This window comes from Aotus nancymaae, unplaced genomic scaffold, assembly GCF_030222135.1.
Source record: "Aotus nancymaae isolate 86718 unplaced genomic scaffold, 86718_ANA_hifiasm-v0.15.2.pri h1tg000020l, whole genome shotgun sequence".
NCBI lineage: Eukaryota > Metazoa > Chordata > Mammalia > Primates > Aotidae > Aotus > Aotus nancymaae.
The window spans coordinates 20,223,945-20,242,830 of record NW_026988432.1 but is presented as its reverse complement, the minus strand read 5'-3'; the positions used below and the strand labels follow the sequence as shown (position 1 = coordinate 20,242,830).

Below are 18,886 nucleotides of genomic sequence, written 5' to 3'. Positions count from 1 at the left end.
AGATTACACCACTGCACTCCAGCCTGGACAACAGAGCAAGACTGTCTCAAAAAAAAAAAAAAAAATTGAAGGACATTTGAAATGCAAATAATTGCACAGAAGAGATCTAGAAATGGTAACTGAAACTTCAGATATGAGCTGGCATTCATCAGATCCAACAGCATCGAAGAGGCCTAGAAATGAGCACTGAAACTTTGGATAGGAAGTTTACTATTCACCAGGTACAACTGGGGAAGAAATGGCTCCATGTATTGGTCTAGAAATGGTAACCAAAACTTCAAATACGACTTAGCATTTGCCAGATGCAATAGAATCAAGTCTAGAAATGAGCACTGAACCTTCAGATAGGAGCTGGCATTCACCAGGAGCAGTGGGAGTAGAAATGGCTCAGTGTTGAGGTCTAGAAATGGTAACTGAAACTTCAAATATGAGCTGGCATTCACCAGATGCAGTAGCATCAAAGAGGTCTAGAAGTGAGCACTGAAACTTCGAATAGAAAGTTCACCATTCACCAGGTACAGCGGGAGTAGAAATGGTTCAGTGAAGAGGTCTAGAAATGAGCACTGAAACTTCAGATAGGAGCTGACTTTAACCAGGTAAAGTGGAGGCCAAAGTGGTTCAGACGCTAAAGTAGCAACAACTACAAACGCAAAAACTATGTCTCTTCAAAATACAAAGAATATTTGCTTTAATCATAAGGCTCTAACCAAGGGGGGACTGTGAATTCTTAAAAATGTCTCCATCCACCCCACCTCTACTTTACTAGAAACTGAAGTCAACCACAACCCACATCTTTCTCCAAGAATAAAAAGGGCAATTTTATAATTACAAATGGTATTTCAAAATCTGATGTTTCAGAATTCCATTAATAATTCCACTACCTTGTTATCAAATTACATTGATAAGGTAAAGAATTTGACACAGTGCGCATCCTATTTTGTCTCTGTGAACACGAAGCCCCCAAAAGAGGTTTCCCCAGTCTCGATAGTTGGAAAACCGTTACAAAATCCATTAGTTTATGTCAGTAAGGGATAGAGGAAAGGCCATTTTGTGTGCACTGACCTATCCTCAGCCCCATGGATTATGCAGCAGGAGATGTAGTGCCGAGGTTCCTTTTTTACTCTCTATATCTGATCTCCAGAGAGTCAGTGCTCAACTCTTTCCAGGATAAAGTCTGAAGAACACATTCACCAACAAAAGAAAATAGTAAATACTTAAGAGACGTTTCAGAGAGAGAAAAATATGAAATACTGGGGATAAAGAGCTTAAATCTTTCATGTTTTCACACAACACACTCTATATGTTTCCTGCATAATTTATGACTTTTTAATATTAAAAACAATTTCAAATTGTAATGAAAAGTCATTTGGCTTTAAAACCACCCATGAAGAGAACATAAAGTGTATATACCAAAAGACTAGACTGAGGCTTCCAGTGCTTTTCCGATGTAGATCATAATAATTTTAAAAGGCTTTTGTCAGGCTGTCTGAATACATCAAACACTTCCTCATTGCTGTGTCAACTGTGAGGCTCTAACTGTAGTGGCTTCTTCTCTAGCACGTATTCTCCACGCAACTGTGCCAAATCGTTCTGAGGACACCCAGATTCTCCTCCTCCTCAAAACAGACATTCCTGACTGGGTCCTGGGGCAGGGAGGGGGCGTCGGCCCCTCTCCCTGCCCTCGGGGCTCTCGGGGCACCAGGACTTGTTGCTCCGGCGGGAACTCGCGCGGATCCATCGGCTCGGCACGCCCTGACTACAAGGAGGGCGGCGTGTGCCGTGAGCCCGGCCCCGGGCCGAGTCGTCCGTGCGGCAGCGGAGAGCTCCGGCCCGCGCGGCCCCGCCGGCAGCTGACCTTCGCCCGGCCCGGCCATGAGCCCCGCCGCGGCCTCCCTAGGCCTCCCTAGGCCCGGCGCTGGTTCAGCGAGGACCGGAAGCGCCCACCGCCCGCCCTTCCGCCTCCAGGCCACGGGCGCCAGGCCGGGGGCGGGCTAGAGACGCCCCGCGAGCGCCCCGGGGGCCGCCCTCTTCCCCGCAGGCCCGGAGGGGGCGTCTCTGCCGCCCCCACCTCGTCTTCAGTTCCCCCGGCGCTTCCGCCGCCCAGTGGGTGGGAGAGCAGGCCCGAGCCGGTCGCCAGGCCCTCGGCCCCTCGAGCACCAGCCACGTCCGGCCCGCTGGGCCCAGCGCGGAGAGAGGCCCTCAGGCTTGGCGGTCGGGGCCGGGAGAGGTCGCGCGGCCGAGGACACTCGAGGGCCCGGACTGCCTCCCCGCCCGTCCCCGCCCCTCCCCTCGACCCTGGAATCAATAGTGGCCGCTGACTTTTCACGACAATTGCAGCTGTCTAATTCATCAGCGAATAATTAAATCAAAGGCCGCCGGGTCTGCCTGGAGTCGGAGACGAGGGGTCGCCCCTCTCAGATCCTGTCAAATTGAGGGGCCAGTGGGCAGCGTGGAAAGCGGACAGGCCTCGCCCTGAGCGGAGGCTGGGGGAGCCGCCTGGACCCGGCGCCATTCCGGGCGTGGGGGAAAGCAAGCCCCCATGGGTGGGGAGCGAAAGGGAGGATGAGGGCACAGGCGGGGGCCCCGCCGAGGCCGAGCTCCCAGCTCAGCAAGGCCCTCCTGGCCGGGGCGTGGTCCGGGTGCCCGGCGTGGGGCCGTGGCCGCGGGGCCCGCAGACACCCTCTTGGCGCAGACTTCGCGAAGGGCGCGGAACTCCACCCTCGGCAGGCGCTTTGCCTTTGAGGAAGATGGAGAGGAGCCGGGAGAAGCGCCTAGAAACCGCATTGATTTAGACATCAATCCTGGCCGGCTCCCTCCGCCTCCCGAGCCGCGGGGCCGCGCCGGCCCGTCCCCGAGAAGCCGGCCTAGGGGCCGCCGGGCTCCGCCGAGCCGGCGAAGGGAGCCGCCACCCCGCGCCCGCAGCCTCGACGCCGTAGCCACCACGCCAACAACGATTCCTCGAGGCCAACAGGTTTCTCGCAGCCCTCCGAGTCGGCAGCGCCGCCCGCGTCGCTCTCCCAGCCCGGCCGGCGGGACGCCCTCGGCGCTCGTGCTCCCTCGAGGCCGCAAAGCCCACTGAGCCCGGCCCGGGCGCTGGTTCGCGTGGGCCACGGAGAGCAGGTCCATCTTGTCCAACGACCACGGCCCCCGCGGCTGCGAAACGGCCACCTGCGACCCTGGAGTCCGCCAGAGTCGCTTTCTCTTCCACGTTTGCAAGCAAAACAACATTCGTAATAGTGACATCGAGGCACTTATCCAAAACTAAAATGATCCTAAAATAATCTTAATGCACTCTGTTACTTTTGATCGTGTTACCCCAAACGATCAGCTCAGATACATTTGGTTATTTGACTTCTTTGGGAGATGATACTCGAGGAATCTGATAAAATAGATGATTTTTAAAAACGATCTGATTCACATATTTATTTCAACCCCTCGGTTAGTTTTGTTAGTTTTCAAATAGAAATACTGCCTTTTGAAATCAGAGATAATATTTCTCAAGTTTAACATATAGCCGTCTCTTTTTTTAATACTCCGTATGAAATTTTTTCCATGGTAGCTAGACAATTGAAATTATACACAAAGATGTTTTAACTCTTGGATTTTCATTGGGAGGGGACGTAACAGTTTTTGTACTAATGCCTAAACAATATTGAATCTTCAATCAAATATATTTCCAGAGTTTTAAGAGGGTAATAAATAAAAGCAACACCCGTGCTTAGTGTCTTCGGGCAACTTGAAAACAGCTCCACTTTCAGGGAGTTAAATTTGTCCTTTTTACAATCAACTGCAACTTTTGCCTTCCTTTGGAAAGGATAACAAAAAGATTTCACGCACAACTTGACCAGAACAAAGGAACATCACGCCAGTTTTTCTTTTGTGGGGTGACAACTGTAGGAGAGGAAAAGTTTATTTTAAGCATCCTTGAGTTGTACTTTTGGAACCCTCCTTTAAATAGAAAACGTGACGGCAGATCTCACAACTTAAAAATCGAAGCTGTGGGGTTTTGGGGGAGAAGAGACAAATAGCCGGAACAAAACTGAAAGTCGGTGAGGAGAAATTCTGTCTTCGTTCTCAGACTAAGTTGTCTATTTAAAATGCAACTTTCTTCTAGAGCAAAATCTCCGTTCCCCTAAGAGCTGTGCACCTCCGACCCCTTCTGCAAAAAGAAGTCCTTGGATATTTGCAGGTTCGAATCCTCAAGCTTCCCTCCTTTGAATTACGTTTTCCCAAAGGGGAGAAATCTTTCTCCCATCAGCTTCTGCAGCCTTAGCAGCCGAAAAGACGGGTGGATGAGGCGTTGCAGAAAGGGTCTGCAGTGGGCCCCGAATTCGGAGGAAGAAAAGTCCCTGGCAGAGACTGCAATCCCAGCACCCAGTTCCGGGGACCGGCCGGGATCAGAGGCCCGGCCACCCACTTCCACCCAAACTCTCACGGGAGGGGGCTGTGGGAACCCAAAAAGGGTAGGGAGCCGGAGTAGCAAAGAAATGTACGTGTGTGTGTGTGTGTGTGTGTGTGTGTGTGTGTGTGTGTGTGTCGGAGAAGTAAGGGGTTCCCGAAGACACAAAACTTCAACGGTCCCCATCTATATGGATAGAGGAGGGCGATCAAGGTCGGCAGCCCTGGTTTTCTTTAAAACTAGCCCGGTGGACGCGCTAGCAGCTTAGCTAGGCAGAGCTGGGATTTCGCTTTCCGCTGCAGACTGACATTCCCCAGAGCAGGTGTCAAAGCTCTTTGGGGTGGGGTCTCCTCCCCTTTCCCCTCCCTCAAGCCTGCCCACTCCCGGCTTCTGGACCACTGAGGAAATTGTAGAGTTTGCTTCCCGCTGCCCCACTCTCCACCTGACAAGCAAGGCTCTGGGCTTGGGACTCGGAGAGAACCTTCCCCCAGCGGATAGGGCTCCTGAAGCTTCTTTTTCCTTTTCCTAAGAGGCTGGACGAGGGTTAGTACAAGCCTAACAACCCCATATCTCTCCCTACCCCCACGTCCTCTGCCAGCTCTGCTAACCTGGCGTTTTGAATTTTAACAAGATTAACGGAGAAGAAGGAGACGAAAAAGGGCGCGTTTGGCCTCACCATCCAGAAAACTTAAAACAAACAAAAACTTTCCAAGATCCAACTGCAAATCTGGAAGGTGACAGTGAATTGTGACGGTGAATTGTGACTTGTGACGGTGAATTTCTAACCTGAGAGGCCGAAGAGAGTTAGTGAGGCCGGGCTTCAGTTTTAGTTTCTTTCTCCCTAGGCTCAACCAGCCCGAGCTTTCAGACAGAAGAAAATTGAAACTAATGAAGATCTCAAACACAGCCGCAATTCCGAGGGCCCCTTTTCCGCCACAGGCACCCACCGTCCGTATGCACGTGTAATCACAGAGACTTGCAGTGTCTTCATCACCAGGGGCTCCAAGGAAAGGGAAGAAAATACTCTGTCGTGAAAAGGAACCTTGTGTTGTCACTACTATCATTTCCGTATAGCGACCTAAGAGTTTCCTTGTCCTCTTAAAATTCCCCCACAATATTGAAACAGCATTTGTTTTCCCATTCTTACAAACGCTTGAGGCCTTTCTGGAAAACCATTACCATTCAATGGCTAGAAAATTGCTCTCCTTCCTTTAAAAAAAAAAAAAAAAAAAAAAAGGCAGGCGCAGCAGCAGCTACAACAGACAAAAAAAACTTTCTCCCGCATAATCCTCGCTCTCAGAATGACAAAGAAATGATATTGACTTACCCCCGAACGAAAGAGGTGTTTGATAAGGGGGGGACTTTTTTTTTTTTGAAGATTTCTGTTGGGGAGCTGCACAGACAGCTGCAATTCATGGGCGACGCTGATTGCCAGAAACGCTATGGATTGGCATGGGGTCTGCAGCTCACAGATCCCTGATCAATACCCCTACACTCACACGCCAGATGGTTTGGGGAAGGACAAAAATAAAATATTCCAAATCTACCCACCATTATGTTGTGTGTGTGTGTGTGTGTGTGTGTGTGCGTTGCTCTGATAAACCCATTTGTAGCACAAATGTGTTCTACCCTAACACAAAACATGATGAGATTTTGAGCATTGGGGTAGAAATGAGCAGTCCCACTCCACCCTAGATTTGGGTCGTGGTTACTGTTGTATAGTGAAAACAAAGCTAATGGTCCCCTTATGCAGATTGAGTTTACTTGTGGTCTGTTTATCTTTTTCCGTGAATAATTTATAAAGTCTCTCTTTTAATTGAATGTTCACCTCTGTATGTGTGTCTCTATATTTAAAAACAATTTTAATGTGTAAAACACATATGAAAACCTCGATAGTAAATATTTTTAGTCTTTTACTCAAGTTCAGAGTTTTTATAGTGCAATAGCCTATAATAGCCTTGTTGTCGAAGCTGCATTTTATTTTCATGCTTCTTTTGACCCATTTAAGTTTCTGATCTTGAAGAAAATTGGACCTGTGAATGTGGTATGCTAAGTGAATATTCAATCCTGATATGCTTGGTACAACGGTTTGTCCAGATTCTAATAGCCGTGAACTAGCATTTACCGCACCACATTTCTATACAGTGTGTTTGTAAATCAGATGCTGGTGGGGAATGTGGGAAAAGAGGAGTGTAACTTCAAATTAAAAGAAAAAAATTCCAAGTTGCAGAACTTCTGAAGGTTAAAGTATGGATGCTAAACAAGGGGCAGTTAGGAAGCAACTTTCTCTTATATTTTCTTAAAGAACTATAGAGAAAGAAACACCAAAAATATTTCAAAGCATACTTGAAAATCGTATTAGTATTGATATTCCAAAAATTGCTTTGAAGTAGAAAATATTGTTCTTTTTTAGAAAGAAAGAGAAAAGGGCATCCAAACCTAATTCAATAAAAATTACAGTGCTCACTAAACAAGGACATCCATTTTCCTTTTAAATGGATTTTGGGTTAAAACATAAAACCTCAAACCACCATTAGAAAAACAACGTGAAAAATCTGCTTTAATCTAGCCCAATGAAATTATACACAAAGAAACCAATACGATTTCATGATTTCCCTGAGATCGCCAATATTGATCGAGGGAAGGCGGAGGGATGGTGGGAGAGAGGGAGGAGGGAGGGAGGAAGGAGGGAGAAAGGAAGGAAGCAAGGCAGCGAGAAAAAGCAACTCACCTTTCTGCTCCCAGGCTCATGGAAATATAATTCCCAGGAGCAGATTTATCTCAGTGTCCTGGGAAATGAGTTTATCATTTTAAAAAATTATTTAAATGGCAATTTATATAACTAGGTTTCTGTATGAAGGAAGCGTCAGCTTAGGGTAGTTGGCCGCTCGTTGAGCCTGAAGTCTGAATAGCAGCGGAGGCTACCTTAGCACTGGGCATATCAGACCCACTACTTCCTAGTTCTGCTTCTCTCCTGCTGTATTTCAGTCCCTGTGCACTCGTGGACCAAGAGCAGGTTGCACTCTTGTGAACTTCTGTTCAACTCAGTGTTATATTTCAAACATTAACTGATTAAACTCATCCCAAGTGTCCAGCTGCCATAGATAAGGTAGGGAGTGTGAAGAGAGACAGTAGGATAGAGACAGTAGGAGAGGCAAAACAGAGAAACCAAAACCTGAGTTATTTTACCTGTCTCCTGTTGTGACACTAAAGATGTGAGCAACCAGAAAAGTCTGTCTGGCAAACCAGGGGATCTGTCGCTTTCTTACTCAGGCTTTGATAACACAGAGAAGATGCTATTTGAATAATTGGCAGCGTATTGGCCAGAGCTCAATAAAGTTGATCTATGAATAACGTCACTGTACATTCATGTGACAGGGTGGGGGTGGGGGTGTTCCTCTGAAGCTGGGAGAGGAGGGCGGTAGAAAAGGTCATTGAGAGACTAAGAACTGTTTTCCAAATGAATTAAACCTTCCTTTAGCACCAAGAAGGGACATACAGTGTTCCGGGATGTCCCCTTGTTTTCTTATCAAGTTTTCTCTAACAGCTGGAAGTGGTTGAAGGGGGCTGTCTTAAGGAGACCCCCTGCTCTTCTTTTGACAGCTGATCAAAAGAAAATAGGTCACGCTTCTCAAACTTATGTCCACCCTGTCCTTAATTACTGTCTCTTTAAACAAAGGCAACATCTGCGCAACCTCAGCTAGCTTGAATCTTCGGAGGCAAACAGAGCGCAACCTGCTTTGGAAGAATCTGTTACTTTTAAGGCTTTATGCTGGGGGTTGGCCTCTATGGCTGTCTTCAACCACCCCTCCACCCCCACTCGGGCTACAGAAATCTCCAACTCCTCTGTTCTCCAGTTCCACTCCCACCTCCAGACCTGGGGTTGCCAAACAACGGAAATTCTAGGAAGACTAGGTGCACTTTTTAAAGCGTCGGCTTACGGAGCGTTTGCGGGCCGGCCAGGGCGCTAGTCTTTTCAGAAACAAGGTTTGAATAGGGAAAAAAAGATGTCAGCCTGGGCTCGTTGTCCTCTGCCCACCGCGGTTCCTCTCCCGGGATTCGAGAGAAGCGTGTGTGTGTGTGTGTGTGTGTGTGTGTGTGTGTGTGTAGCGTGTGTTAGGAGTAAGATTGATCCGCGTGTGTGCTTACTCTCTGCCCCCAGGAGAAGTTTGCTTACTAGGAACACTAGCGACCTTCCTCACCCCCACCCCACCAATTCTACACTCTACTCCTTCTTCCAAGTCGCTGATGGAGAAGCACTTGGTCACCTTGAAACGGCAGCTCCCGGAATTCTAGTTTTGTTTTGCAATCTATCAGGGCCCTTCGGAAGCCTCATAACTGAGATGTATGGGCTCGCCGGGTAATTAAATGATGTTATTGTGTTAACTTTACATGCATTTCGGCGGCCCACGCCACCCGTGGGCCACCGACCGGCCGCAGCTCGCTGGCGGCGAGGGCGCTACAGTAGCTCTGGCCGCAAAGATTATGCACGCCTCTGCCTCGGGAATTTACCGTGCATTAGACTACATTAGCGCCTGCATTTTAAAAGGCTAAAACTACTGGCTCCCAGCTAGGGACTCTCGGGAAGTGGCTTGCTAGCGACGAGTGTTTGTCTACACCGGCACACAGTGGAGTCTTTTGCTCCCGGCTTACTCGCCTCCAGGAAAGCTTTGGGGTGAGGCGAAGGCGATTGAAGCAATGCCCCTTCCCGCGGATCGCAGCTGCCCAGGGGGCACACAGCGCGGCTGCTTTCACCGAATCTCGCTTGCTAACTCGCTTGCACTCCAGCCTCCCTCTCCCCAGCGCCCCCCCTTCCTCTCCCTCCCTCTCCTTGACGTTTGATTCCAGTAGCAAAGGAGGAAAAAAGGCACCGAGCCGTCAGCCAAACGTGAAACGCGCGGCCCCGCCCCCTCCACGGCCATTGGCAGCTGTCCATAGAAGGCCCGCCCCCCGGGGCAGCCGTGGCCTCGGAGTGGCTGCGCGTGGCGCCCGTCGGGAGCGGCCCCGCCCCAGGTCCGGGAGGGTAGGTTGGCTGCCCCGGCGAGCGGCAGAGCCCTTCTGGACAGCTCCCGCTCACCCAAACAGAAGACGTCGGCGCCAGAGCGGGCTCGGACATGGCGAGGCAGCGCGCCGGCCCGAGCGGCGGGGCCCGGTGATCCCTCCCTCCCTCCCCGTCCCCTCCCCTCTCTCACACGCACGCCCCGTCCGCCCCCACCCCGCCCCCACCCCGGGCGAGCCCGCCCGCAGCCCGGGGCGCACACCCGCACGCGCGCTCCCCTCCACGCACTCCCGCGCCCGCCCCCGCTCCCGCGGCCGAGCCCCGCCACGCGCGCCTTGCCCGCCTGCCGGCCGCCCCCGCCGCCCCTGCCGCCCCCGGGCCCCGATGGACTGAATGAAGGCTGCCTACACCGCCTATCGATGCCTCACCAAAGACCTAGAAGGCTGCGCCATGAACCCGGAGCTGACAATGGAAAGTCTGGGCACTTTGCACGGGCCGGCCGGCGGCGGCAGTGGCGGGGGCGGCGGCGGGGGCGGCGGGGGCGGCGGCGGGGGCCCAGGCCATGAGCAGGAGCTGCTGGCCAGCCCCAGCCCCCACCACGCGGGCCGCGGCGCCGCTGGCTCGCTGCGGGGCCCTCCGCCGCCGCCAACGGCGCACCAGGAGCTGGGCACGGCGGCAGCGGCGGCGGCGGCGGCGTCGCGCTCGGCCATGGTCACCAGCATGGCTTCGATCCTGGACGGCAGCGACTACCGGCCCGAGCTCTCCATCCCGCTGCACCACGCCATGAGCATGTCCTGCGACTCGTCCCCGCCTGGCATGGGCATGAGCAACACCTACACCACGCTGACGCCGCTCCAGCCGCTGCCACCCATCTCCACCGTGTCTGACAAGTTCCACCACCCGCACCCGCACCACCACCCGCACCACCACCATCACCACCACCACCAGCGCCTGTCCGGCAACGTCAGCGGCAGCTTCACCCTCATGCGCGACGAGCGCGGGCTTCCGGCCATGAACAACCTCTACAGCCCCTACAAGGAGATGCCCGGCATGAGCCAGAGCCTGTCCCCGCTGGCCGCGACGCCGCTGGGCAACGGGTTAGGCGGCCTCCACAACGCGCAGCAGAGTCTACCCAACTACGGTCCGCCGGGCCACGACAAAATGCTCAGTCCCAACTTCGACGCGCACCACACTGCCATGCTGACCCGCGGTGAGCAACACCTGTCCCGCGGCCTGGGCACCCCGCCTGCGGCCATGATGTCGCACCTCAACGGCCTGCACCACCCGGGCCACACTCAGTCCCACGGGCCAGTGCTGGCGCCCAGTCGCGAGCGGCCACCCTCGTCTTCATCGGGCTCGCAGGTGGCTACGTCGGGCCAGCTGGAGGAGATCAACACCAAAGAGGTGGCCCAGCGCATCACCGCGGAGCTGAAGCGCTACAGCATCCCGCAGGCGATCTTCGCGCAGAGGGTGCTGTGCCGGTCTCAGGGGACTCTCTCCGACCTGCTCCGGAATCCAAAACCGTGGAGTAAACTCAAATCTGGCAGGGAGACCTTCCGCAGGATGTGGAAGTGGCTGCAGGAGCCCGAGTTCCAGCGCATGTCCGCCTTACGCCTGGCAGGTAAGGCCGGGGCTAGCCAGGGGCCAGGCTGCGAGGGAGAGGGTTCCTGGTGCTTGTGGCCCAGGGCTGCGCAGCGAGTCTCTTCTCTTGATTCTTTCCTTCTCTTTCTCACACACTTCCTCTTTCTTCTCCTTTTAATTTCTTCTTCCATTTCCTCTTTCTCTTCTGCTCTTCCCCTACTTTCCCTTCTCCTTTTTTTTTCTTCCTTACTCTCTTCTTGTTCCTGAGCTTTCATTGACGGATACCCGCCCCCCATTTCATTCGCCCTCCTCTCAATGTGCCAACCTTTGCCCTCTTTCCCATCTTCCCAGGTACTGGGAGGCGGGATGGGGGTGTGCGGTTTCCTCCAGGAGCCCTGTCTTTCCAAGACTCACGGAAACCGGGACCTGCCCTTTTTCAAAACCCTGTGCTCTTCAAGCCTTTTTTAGGCAACACGTTTCAATTTTCCGGGCTGCCTAGTCTCCCTGTGCAGAGGCAGTTGAGAGACTTTGCTCTGCAGAGGGAAAAGAGCACTCTACTCTCCCACCCACCATATAGGCAAACTTATTTGGTCATTGGCCGAAGGCACAGCCTTGCCCGCGCGGGAAACCGGCGGCCGGGATACAACAGCGCTCCCGGAGCCGGTCTCTGGCCTTGGCGTTGGCGCAGGGACTTTCTAACAGGGCTTGACGGGCTCGGGCCCGCTCCAGTGTCACTACGTACGGCGAGGGCAGGGTGTAAGGTTGAGATGGTCCTATTCACCGCTTTGGGTGGACGTGGGAGAAAAGACTGAGGTGGAAAGCGCTTTGCCTTGCTCACCGGCCGCCCTTGCCCCGCAGCGTTTGCTGGGATTTGGTAGAATTTGCCGGGGCTCCGGGAGATCCTGGGCACTCGCGGAAAGAGGTACTGAGAAATTAAAAATTCAGATTGGTTAATGCATCCTGGCCGCGGGCTGCAGGCTCCACCTTTGCATTAAGCGGGCGCTGATTGTGCGCAAACGGCGGCCACGGGGAGGGCTGGCGGCCGGCGGGAGGGGACCGGTAGAGGCGCGGGTTACATTGTTCTGGAGCCGGCTTGGCTCTTTGTGCCTCCTCTAGCGGCGGAGCCGTGAGGTACAGCCCTCTATTGTTCTAGGAGCTCAGAAACCTCCTATGTGGGCGGCGGGTGAGCGAGCTAGAGGGAAAGATGCAGTAGTTACTGCGACTGGCATGCAGTTGCGCGCTTTTGTGCGCACGGACCCCGCGCGGTGCGCGTGGTGACTGCGCTGCCCCTAGGAGCCAGCCACAGACCCAGAGTGGAAAAATGTCCAGGCCCCCCACTAGGAAGGACACGCTATACCCTACTACATGCCGCGGTGAGCGGCTTCTCGCTGACCGGGTGGAGGGGGCTATCTTTCAGGATCGGCGGGCGATCTAGGGGAACCATTCGTGGTGGTGATTGTTTGCATAGCGCGGATCTTGGGATGCGCGTGGGTCCGAGCTGGCCACGCACAGCTCGCTTCCGGAGCTGCGAGCTAGGTTTCCACCCCTGATCCCCCGGGCTTTCCTTACACTGCTGAGCCTGGCTTGTGGGGTGCACTCGACTGACGCCTGACAGGACTGGGGAATGTGACTGGCAGCAGGTTCACCCGGGCTTGGGGAGGGGGCGTTTCCTCTCTGACAGCATGTTCCTTTGCCGGCTGCTGGTGGATTCCGATTTCCAGTCCGTAATCACCCCGCAGTGTTAATCTAAGAAGGTAAAGAAAACCAGCTTTTCCTGAAAAGAGCCTCCCCCAAATCGGTAGACTCCAGATACTTTGAGTGCATTTAGAAATCTATGTAATCTTTCTCCTTTAGTTTATTCTTCATCCTCTCCTACAGTTTTCTCTGATTTGTTGTTGGTTCGGGGCAAGAGAAAGCAGCGAGTAGAGAGTAATAATAATAGCAGTGAGAAATAAACTGGAGGCTTACTGTTCTTAACATTGTAGTACCCCTTTGTCACAGATCTTCCCCAAATGTCCTAGGCCCTCTCCCCTGGGTTTTAGCACCGGCCAGCTTCTTGGACACCGGGAACCAGAAGGAACTTGGCAGCTGGTCTTGGGGGTACAGTTAAAGGCAGGATGACAGCTATTCTACTCCTGCTCATCTCAGAGCGCTGCCGCCCCCTCATGCCGGTCGCGCAAAGAACACAGCTTTTTAAAAACACTTGCCTTATGCCCATATACATCTGAAAGTGATGTGCAAAGTAATGCTTTGCCTATTAGCGAGTTTCAGCTTTTACAATGACGCCAAGCATTGCTGAGATGAGAACGTGTGGCATCCCCGGGGGTCTTCAGCCCCACCCACGCCCAGAGTGCAAGTCCCCGGGAGCAGATCCGGGAGAACACTGATCACGCCGCTAGATTTTCTGCAGAGGAGAGCTGAGGCCGCCTTCGTGGGAGACACAATGCCTCCTCCAGAGAGTGGGAAAGGCCTGCTGAGGACCCCGCTTTGCTCGAGCATTCAAATGTGTGTCTGTTTTATTACCTTGGGTTGAAAAGGGACAAGAGCTTTAGCCTTTTTATCTGGCCATTTTATCAGCAACTACAAGTGTGTTGAGTGGTTATTATTACATAGGAGGCTTTTCAGTTTGAGGTCAGTAGATCAGTCTCTTCAGACACTGACGCAGAAGCTGAGACTGGTAAGTAGGTATTATGTGCTCGGAGCGCTAGGGGACAGGAGAAAATGGAGAAGAAAAGCGGAGGCTTTCTCCGCCCGGAGTATCGATCGGAATCCCCTGCCGGGACGCCTTGTGGGGGGGCCTCACCGTCGGCCCCCGGAGGTTTAACAAGCCCAGCGGCTCCGGCTCCTCAGGCGGCTCTGCTAGACTCCCAGATTTGTGCCGTTCCAACCCCCGCCCCCCGCCCCCCACCACCTCTCTCTCTCTCTCTCTCTCTCTCCCTCCCTCCCTCTCTCATAGATTATAGGTTCCCTTTCTCTTTCATTTTGGCCCCGCCCCCGGTCCTGCCAAAGAGCCCAGCAGGCCAGGGTTTAGGGGCTGAGAATGAAGAGGTCTGATTTGGCTAGCGCCGGCAAAGCTCACCCTTAGGCGAGGTACTGCCTGTCGCAACAGAAGCGGGTCCTTCCTCCCCAACCTGCCGGTGTAGTCACAGCCAAGGGTGGCACTTGAAAGGGAAAGGGAGAAAACTTCAGAGAAACTCAGATTGCCCCAACGTTAGATTTCAGAGGAATTAACTCCAAATGCACAGATTCATTCGGAAAGGGCGACTAGGCGGCAAGTGGTTGCAACCCTGCCCGGTCGGGCCTCCGCAGAGGTTCCCCAAGACCAGCCCTCGCAGGGCGGTTTTTATCAACCTGACAAGAGGCGGCCAGGACAAATTCCTGCGGGTTCGAGCACACACTCTCCGGCGCCGGGCCCCAGAGACCTCTAAACCAAGCACAAACACAAGCAAGACGGGAATGAGAGAACCCAGGCTAGAACTTGAACAGGGGTCCCACGGAGGAAAAACGAGGCCTCGATGGCAGGCGTGGTTTCTTCCAATGCGCAAAACTCGAATGGAGAGCCCAGCTGGATTCCCTGCGGAGGTTTCCGCCTCTAGTGAGCCGGGATCCCCCAGCAGCCTGTCCCCCCCCGCCCCCCGACCCTGCAGAGGTCCGTAGTCCGACACGCAGCCCACTCCTGGCAGCAAGCCTCCAGCGGCTAGTCTGAAGCCAGTTCTGTTCAGGTGGCCGAGGGCCCTTAGCCAACCCACCATGATGTCGCCTGGGCCACCTGAAGCCCGCAGTGGCGGGACACAGCCCTGGCAGTGCGCATCGGCTCCTGCTAGGGGCACCACGTGCATACTTGTCTCCCGCTGCGCTGGGGACGTCCTTGGGTGACACAGGCCGCTGGGCACCTCCCAGGCCAAGGAAAGCGGAACTCCTTCGCACAGTCTCTCGCCCACCCCCCAACCTCCCACCTCCTCTCTAGCTGCTCGGGCTCCGGGTTCAGCCCACCTCTCCTGGCGGTTTAGTTAGAGATCCGAGCTGGAGAGGCTGAACGCAACCCGCGCCAGTACAGAACAGACGATATGTTTGCTTGCTGGCTGCCCGGATGAATAATTGAAAAGTTCGCCTGAGTCTCTGCTTCATCAAGTCCCGGGTGTCTTGAGAACACCTTCCTAACACGCAGCAGTCTGGGTGGGAGCGGCAGAGGAGGCGGGACCCGAGGAAGGAGAGTGAACCCGAGCAGGAGTTGCAGCCCAGGCAGCCAGGCGCCCTCGACGCGAGAGGTTGGACATTTATTTTTATTCCAGGCTTTCCACTGTGTGGTTATGTCACTTTCTCAAACAAATGTGTATATGGAGGGAGATCGATGCTGATAATGTTTAGAAGATTAAAAGAGCATTAATGCTGGCAACAATAACGTAAACGTGTGGACCCAGATTTCATTGATCTGGAACTTGATCCGGCGCGTTTCCAGTAAGCCCAACGGCGCGCTCTTCCCAGAAGAGCGCTCGCCAGCGCCGCGGCCCCGCGAGCTTTCCAGCCGTGCCGCTTCGCCAGCTCCTCGCACGTTCTCCCATCTGACCGCAGCTCCTCCACCGCTTGCTCCCAGCCACTTCCCTGAGGTTTTCTCCTCTCGCGGGGCTCCCCGCCCTCTCCTCCTGTCCCTGCACGCACACACCGCTACTTGCACTTTCTGCGGTCCCTCTGGGTGGCTGGGTCTGCTTAGCCAATTCGCAGACCAGTGCCTAGCTCTCCTGTGCTTGGCCATTTCCATTGAACCCCCGTGACTAAGCCCAAGTTTGAAAATGACATGGCTAAAGCTGCCTGCTAACGGCGGAGCTTAATTAGCTGCAGATCCCCTCCCATCCTCATCGGTTCTCGTACTAAAAAGTCTCACGCGCAGACTTTTACGCAGATGCATTTGTTGGACAGTTAAACGTGGTCCTAGTAACAAAATCCTGAGCTTCATCCCTCCGAATAGCAGGCTCTGCGCTGGGCTGGTCGAGTCTACTAGGGAGAAGAATCTTGTGTCCTACCTTGGCTGGGACAGGAAAAAGTTAAGAGAAGCAGAGTGGGGAACCCCTGCTCCACCCCTTCCCACCCCCTGGACCTCCTCAGCAGAGGCCTGGGTCACGAGCCCATCGCGGGTAAAAGAAAGAACTCTAAAGCTCTTCCTTCTGCTTGTGGGGGACACCACCACACCCTGCCAACCACTTCCCTGGCCAAATGGTAGCTTGTTTTTCCAGAAGGACCACGAAAGTGAATTTTATGGAAAAAATAAAAGGAGCAGGGATCGAAGTGGGGGTAGGATGAGAACTAATTGTTCTGTTTTTTTTTTTTTTTTTTTTTTAATTATTAATCCCTCCTATCATGGAAGGCTGAGCTTTTCCAAGAGGGGCTCTCAATCTGGAGGGAAAGCAGTGTTTTCCTTCCTTCTCCAAGAACAGTAATTAATAAGAGGAAGGAAAGGAGCGATGGGAAAGCAAATAGTGCATTGTTCTGCCTTGAGTGGAGGCAGAGGGTAGGCTGGTGTTTCCTCCTCATCTTCCCACCAGTATTCTTCCTTAAAGAAGGGAGCTTTGGAGTGCCACCTTGTTTCCTAATCAGAAAGTGCCCTGCTGGCCCCTTTCAAACTACAGTGAGATAGTTGGGTAATCAGCGGTGTAAAGTGAGGAGGGTAGGTGGTTTCTCTTTGGTATGGCAGACAACTGGCTCCCTCCCCACAATCCTCACTTGAAAGACTCCTAGGCTCTGGGAGGGATGAGTGGGCCTTTAGAAGGTGGAATCATAGACTCTCTCCCACTCCAATCTTAGAATTCCAAGATTGGGCAGGATTGCTGGTGAATGGTGAGGGCCAGGCAAAGGATAAACTAATTACCCAGATTCTCTGTGTCCCTACAGGGCACCAGCAGCTGCTTCACTCTCCTCTTGAGCTGGGTCTACCCAGAGGCAACAGCACCCTGGTCCAGTTTTACCATCCCAAGTGCCAGACTTCAGCCCTGTGAAGGAGAGCCAGCCTCTCCTGCTGTCTTCAAACCAAGGCTTCATTTTAGGATTACCCCTTGATGTGGGAGAGAGCCTCCCCACCAGGTTTTCTGGCCTTTAGACACCCTCTTCTTTTAAAGGAAGACCAGAGGAACAGGACTGAAGAACTCTCAGGAAGAAAGTCCTAGGCTCCACACTCTATGGCTAGTGGCTGGAGTTAGCAGAAACTGTCTTCATAAAAGTGAAGGGTGGAGGGGGATCCCTGGAGGAAGGAAAACCTCAAGGGAGAAGCAGAGAGATTTAGTTTCTGGGCTCTTGCCAAAGGAAGGGAAATTAGGAGGGAATAAATAGAAATAATTGCCTGGATAAAGGGCCCTGGGGAGGAGGGTGAAGTTGGAGGCACCCTGGGCCTTAAACTTCATCTAGACTCCCTGGGCTGTGCTGACTTGCGACCCTTTTAGGAACTTTTGTCTTTCCTGACTTGGGAAAAGTTACTTCCTCCAGGGAGATAACTCTTTTTGGAGGGGAGAGTCTATGATGAAGCCCTTGGGTGATTTATGCTGTCAGGTACAGAGCTTGATCAGATTAACTCACCCTGTGGGGCCTTGTCATCCCATCTTATCACCCAAGCTTTTTCCCTAACCAACCTCAGTGCCTTTGGGGAAAAGGCTTTTTGATTTCCCAGTCTCATTCAAGGCAATAACGGAAAATGTGCACAGGTTTTTGTAGGGGCAGGTGGGGAAGAGGCAGGGAAGTGGATTGGGTGACCCAGGCGCATCTAATGCCTGACACGGTGCAGATGGGCAAGACTTGGAGGCAGGCTGTGGACTGTGCAGATAGAGATAGCCTTACTTTGGGAGCAGGATTCCTAGAAGCTGTGGACATTTATTATGAAAAACTGTCCCACACAAATTGTCCCAGAGGGCAGGGAGGCTCTGCATTCCACCTTGGCGCCTCTTTCACCATTTGAGGATCCATTTCTCTTCTGTGGAAAGCAGACTTTGTTTGGGTTGGAAGCACACCTCCAACGTAATTTAATCAGCATTGGACTTTGGCTCTTGTAATCAAATATACATGTACTTTCTCCTTCAGGAAGAAAAATAATTTCTCTGTAACTGGTATTGACTTGAAGTCATGTAATCTCTGGAAAGCATCACATTTTTAAAGGAAAAGGTAAAATTAAGGGGAAAAGAACCCACAGTGTTAGTGGTTTGCCTTGTTGTTACTAAGAAGAGCCAGCTACCACTTAAGAAAGGGCAGAAGAAGCATTCCTAGAGCACAAATACTAGTGCTGCTCCAATTGTAGATATTTCATTTACAGTTTTCTCTGTGTAGCTAGCCTCAGAGATCACTATGGATAGGAAACTAGGTTGACTGACTTACCAAATTCTAGAATGTGGGCTTTATTGCTTATGTTGCATTGCCATCCTTGAAGGAAACTGTTTGATGGCTCATTTTCTGCCCTATTTGGAGAGGCCGCAGGCAGCAGCAACTCCTTCAGTTTCAGCATGATCTGGGTGGGTAGCAAGCCCCTCCTTTTAAAGGTGATTGGCAGCCATTGCCAGCTTGCTCCCCACTCCACCCCAGGGCCCTTGAGCAGGAAGCTCTGCCCTAGCGTGTCCCTTTGGAGCAAGCTTGGAGTCCCCATCCCCCAGGGTGAGGTTCTGGGCTTTGCCCAAGTTGAGTCTGTTAGGGAATCTGTTGTAAACACAGATCCATTGATTTGCATTTGTCAGAGAGTAAAGTTAAACCAGTGAAAAGAGAAGCCCTTACCCTTTTATGCAGGGCCAGGGAAACCTTTCATATTGATCCTATTGATCCAACCTTTCCCTTTAAGGAAACCACATAGTTAAAGACCCTCGTTCAATAGATTTACCCTTCGTGCTTGTGATATTCCTTTAAGTGTTCTCATCTAGGATAGCTGGGCATTAAGCTCA

General features: G+C 52.7%; 1 protein-coding gene across 2 annotated transcripts in view; it reads left to right on the top strand.

Annotated features, from left to right (window-relative positions):
- The first annotated feature begins 9,448 nt into the window (after positions 1–9,448).
- ONECUT2 (one cut homeobox 2) overlaps positions 9,449–18,886 on the top strand; it is a 54,533-nt gene continuing 45,095 nt past the window's right edge. The window contains exon 1 of one of the 2 annotated variants that reach the window (XM_021672042.2): positions 9,449–11,019. In XM_021672042.2, coding sequence (XP_021527717.2) covers positions 9,792–11,019 — 1,228 coding nt within the window. In that variant the 5' untranslated portion in view covers positions 9,449–9,791. The remainder of the gene's footprint in view (positions 11,020–18,886) is intronic. The other variant, XR_010343615.1, reaches the window with a different exon arrangement.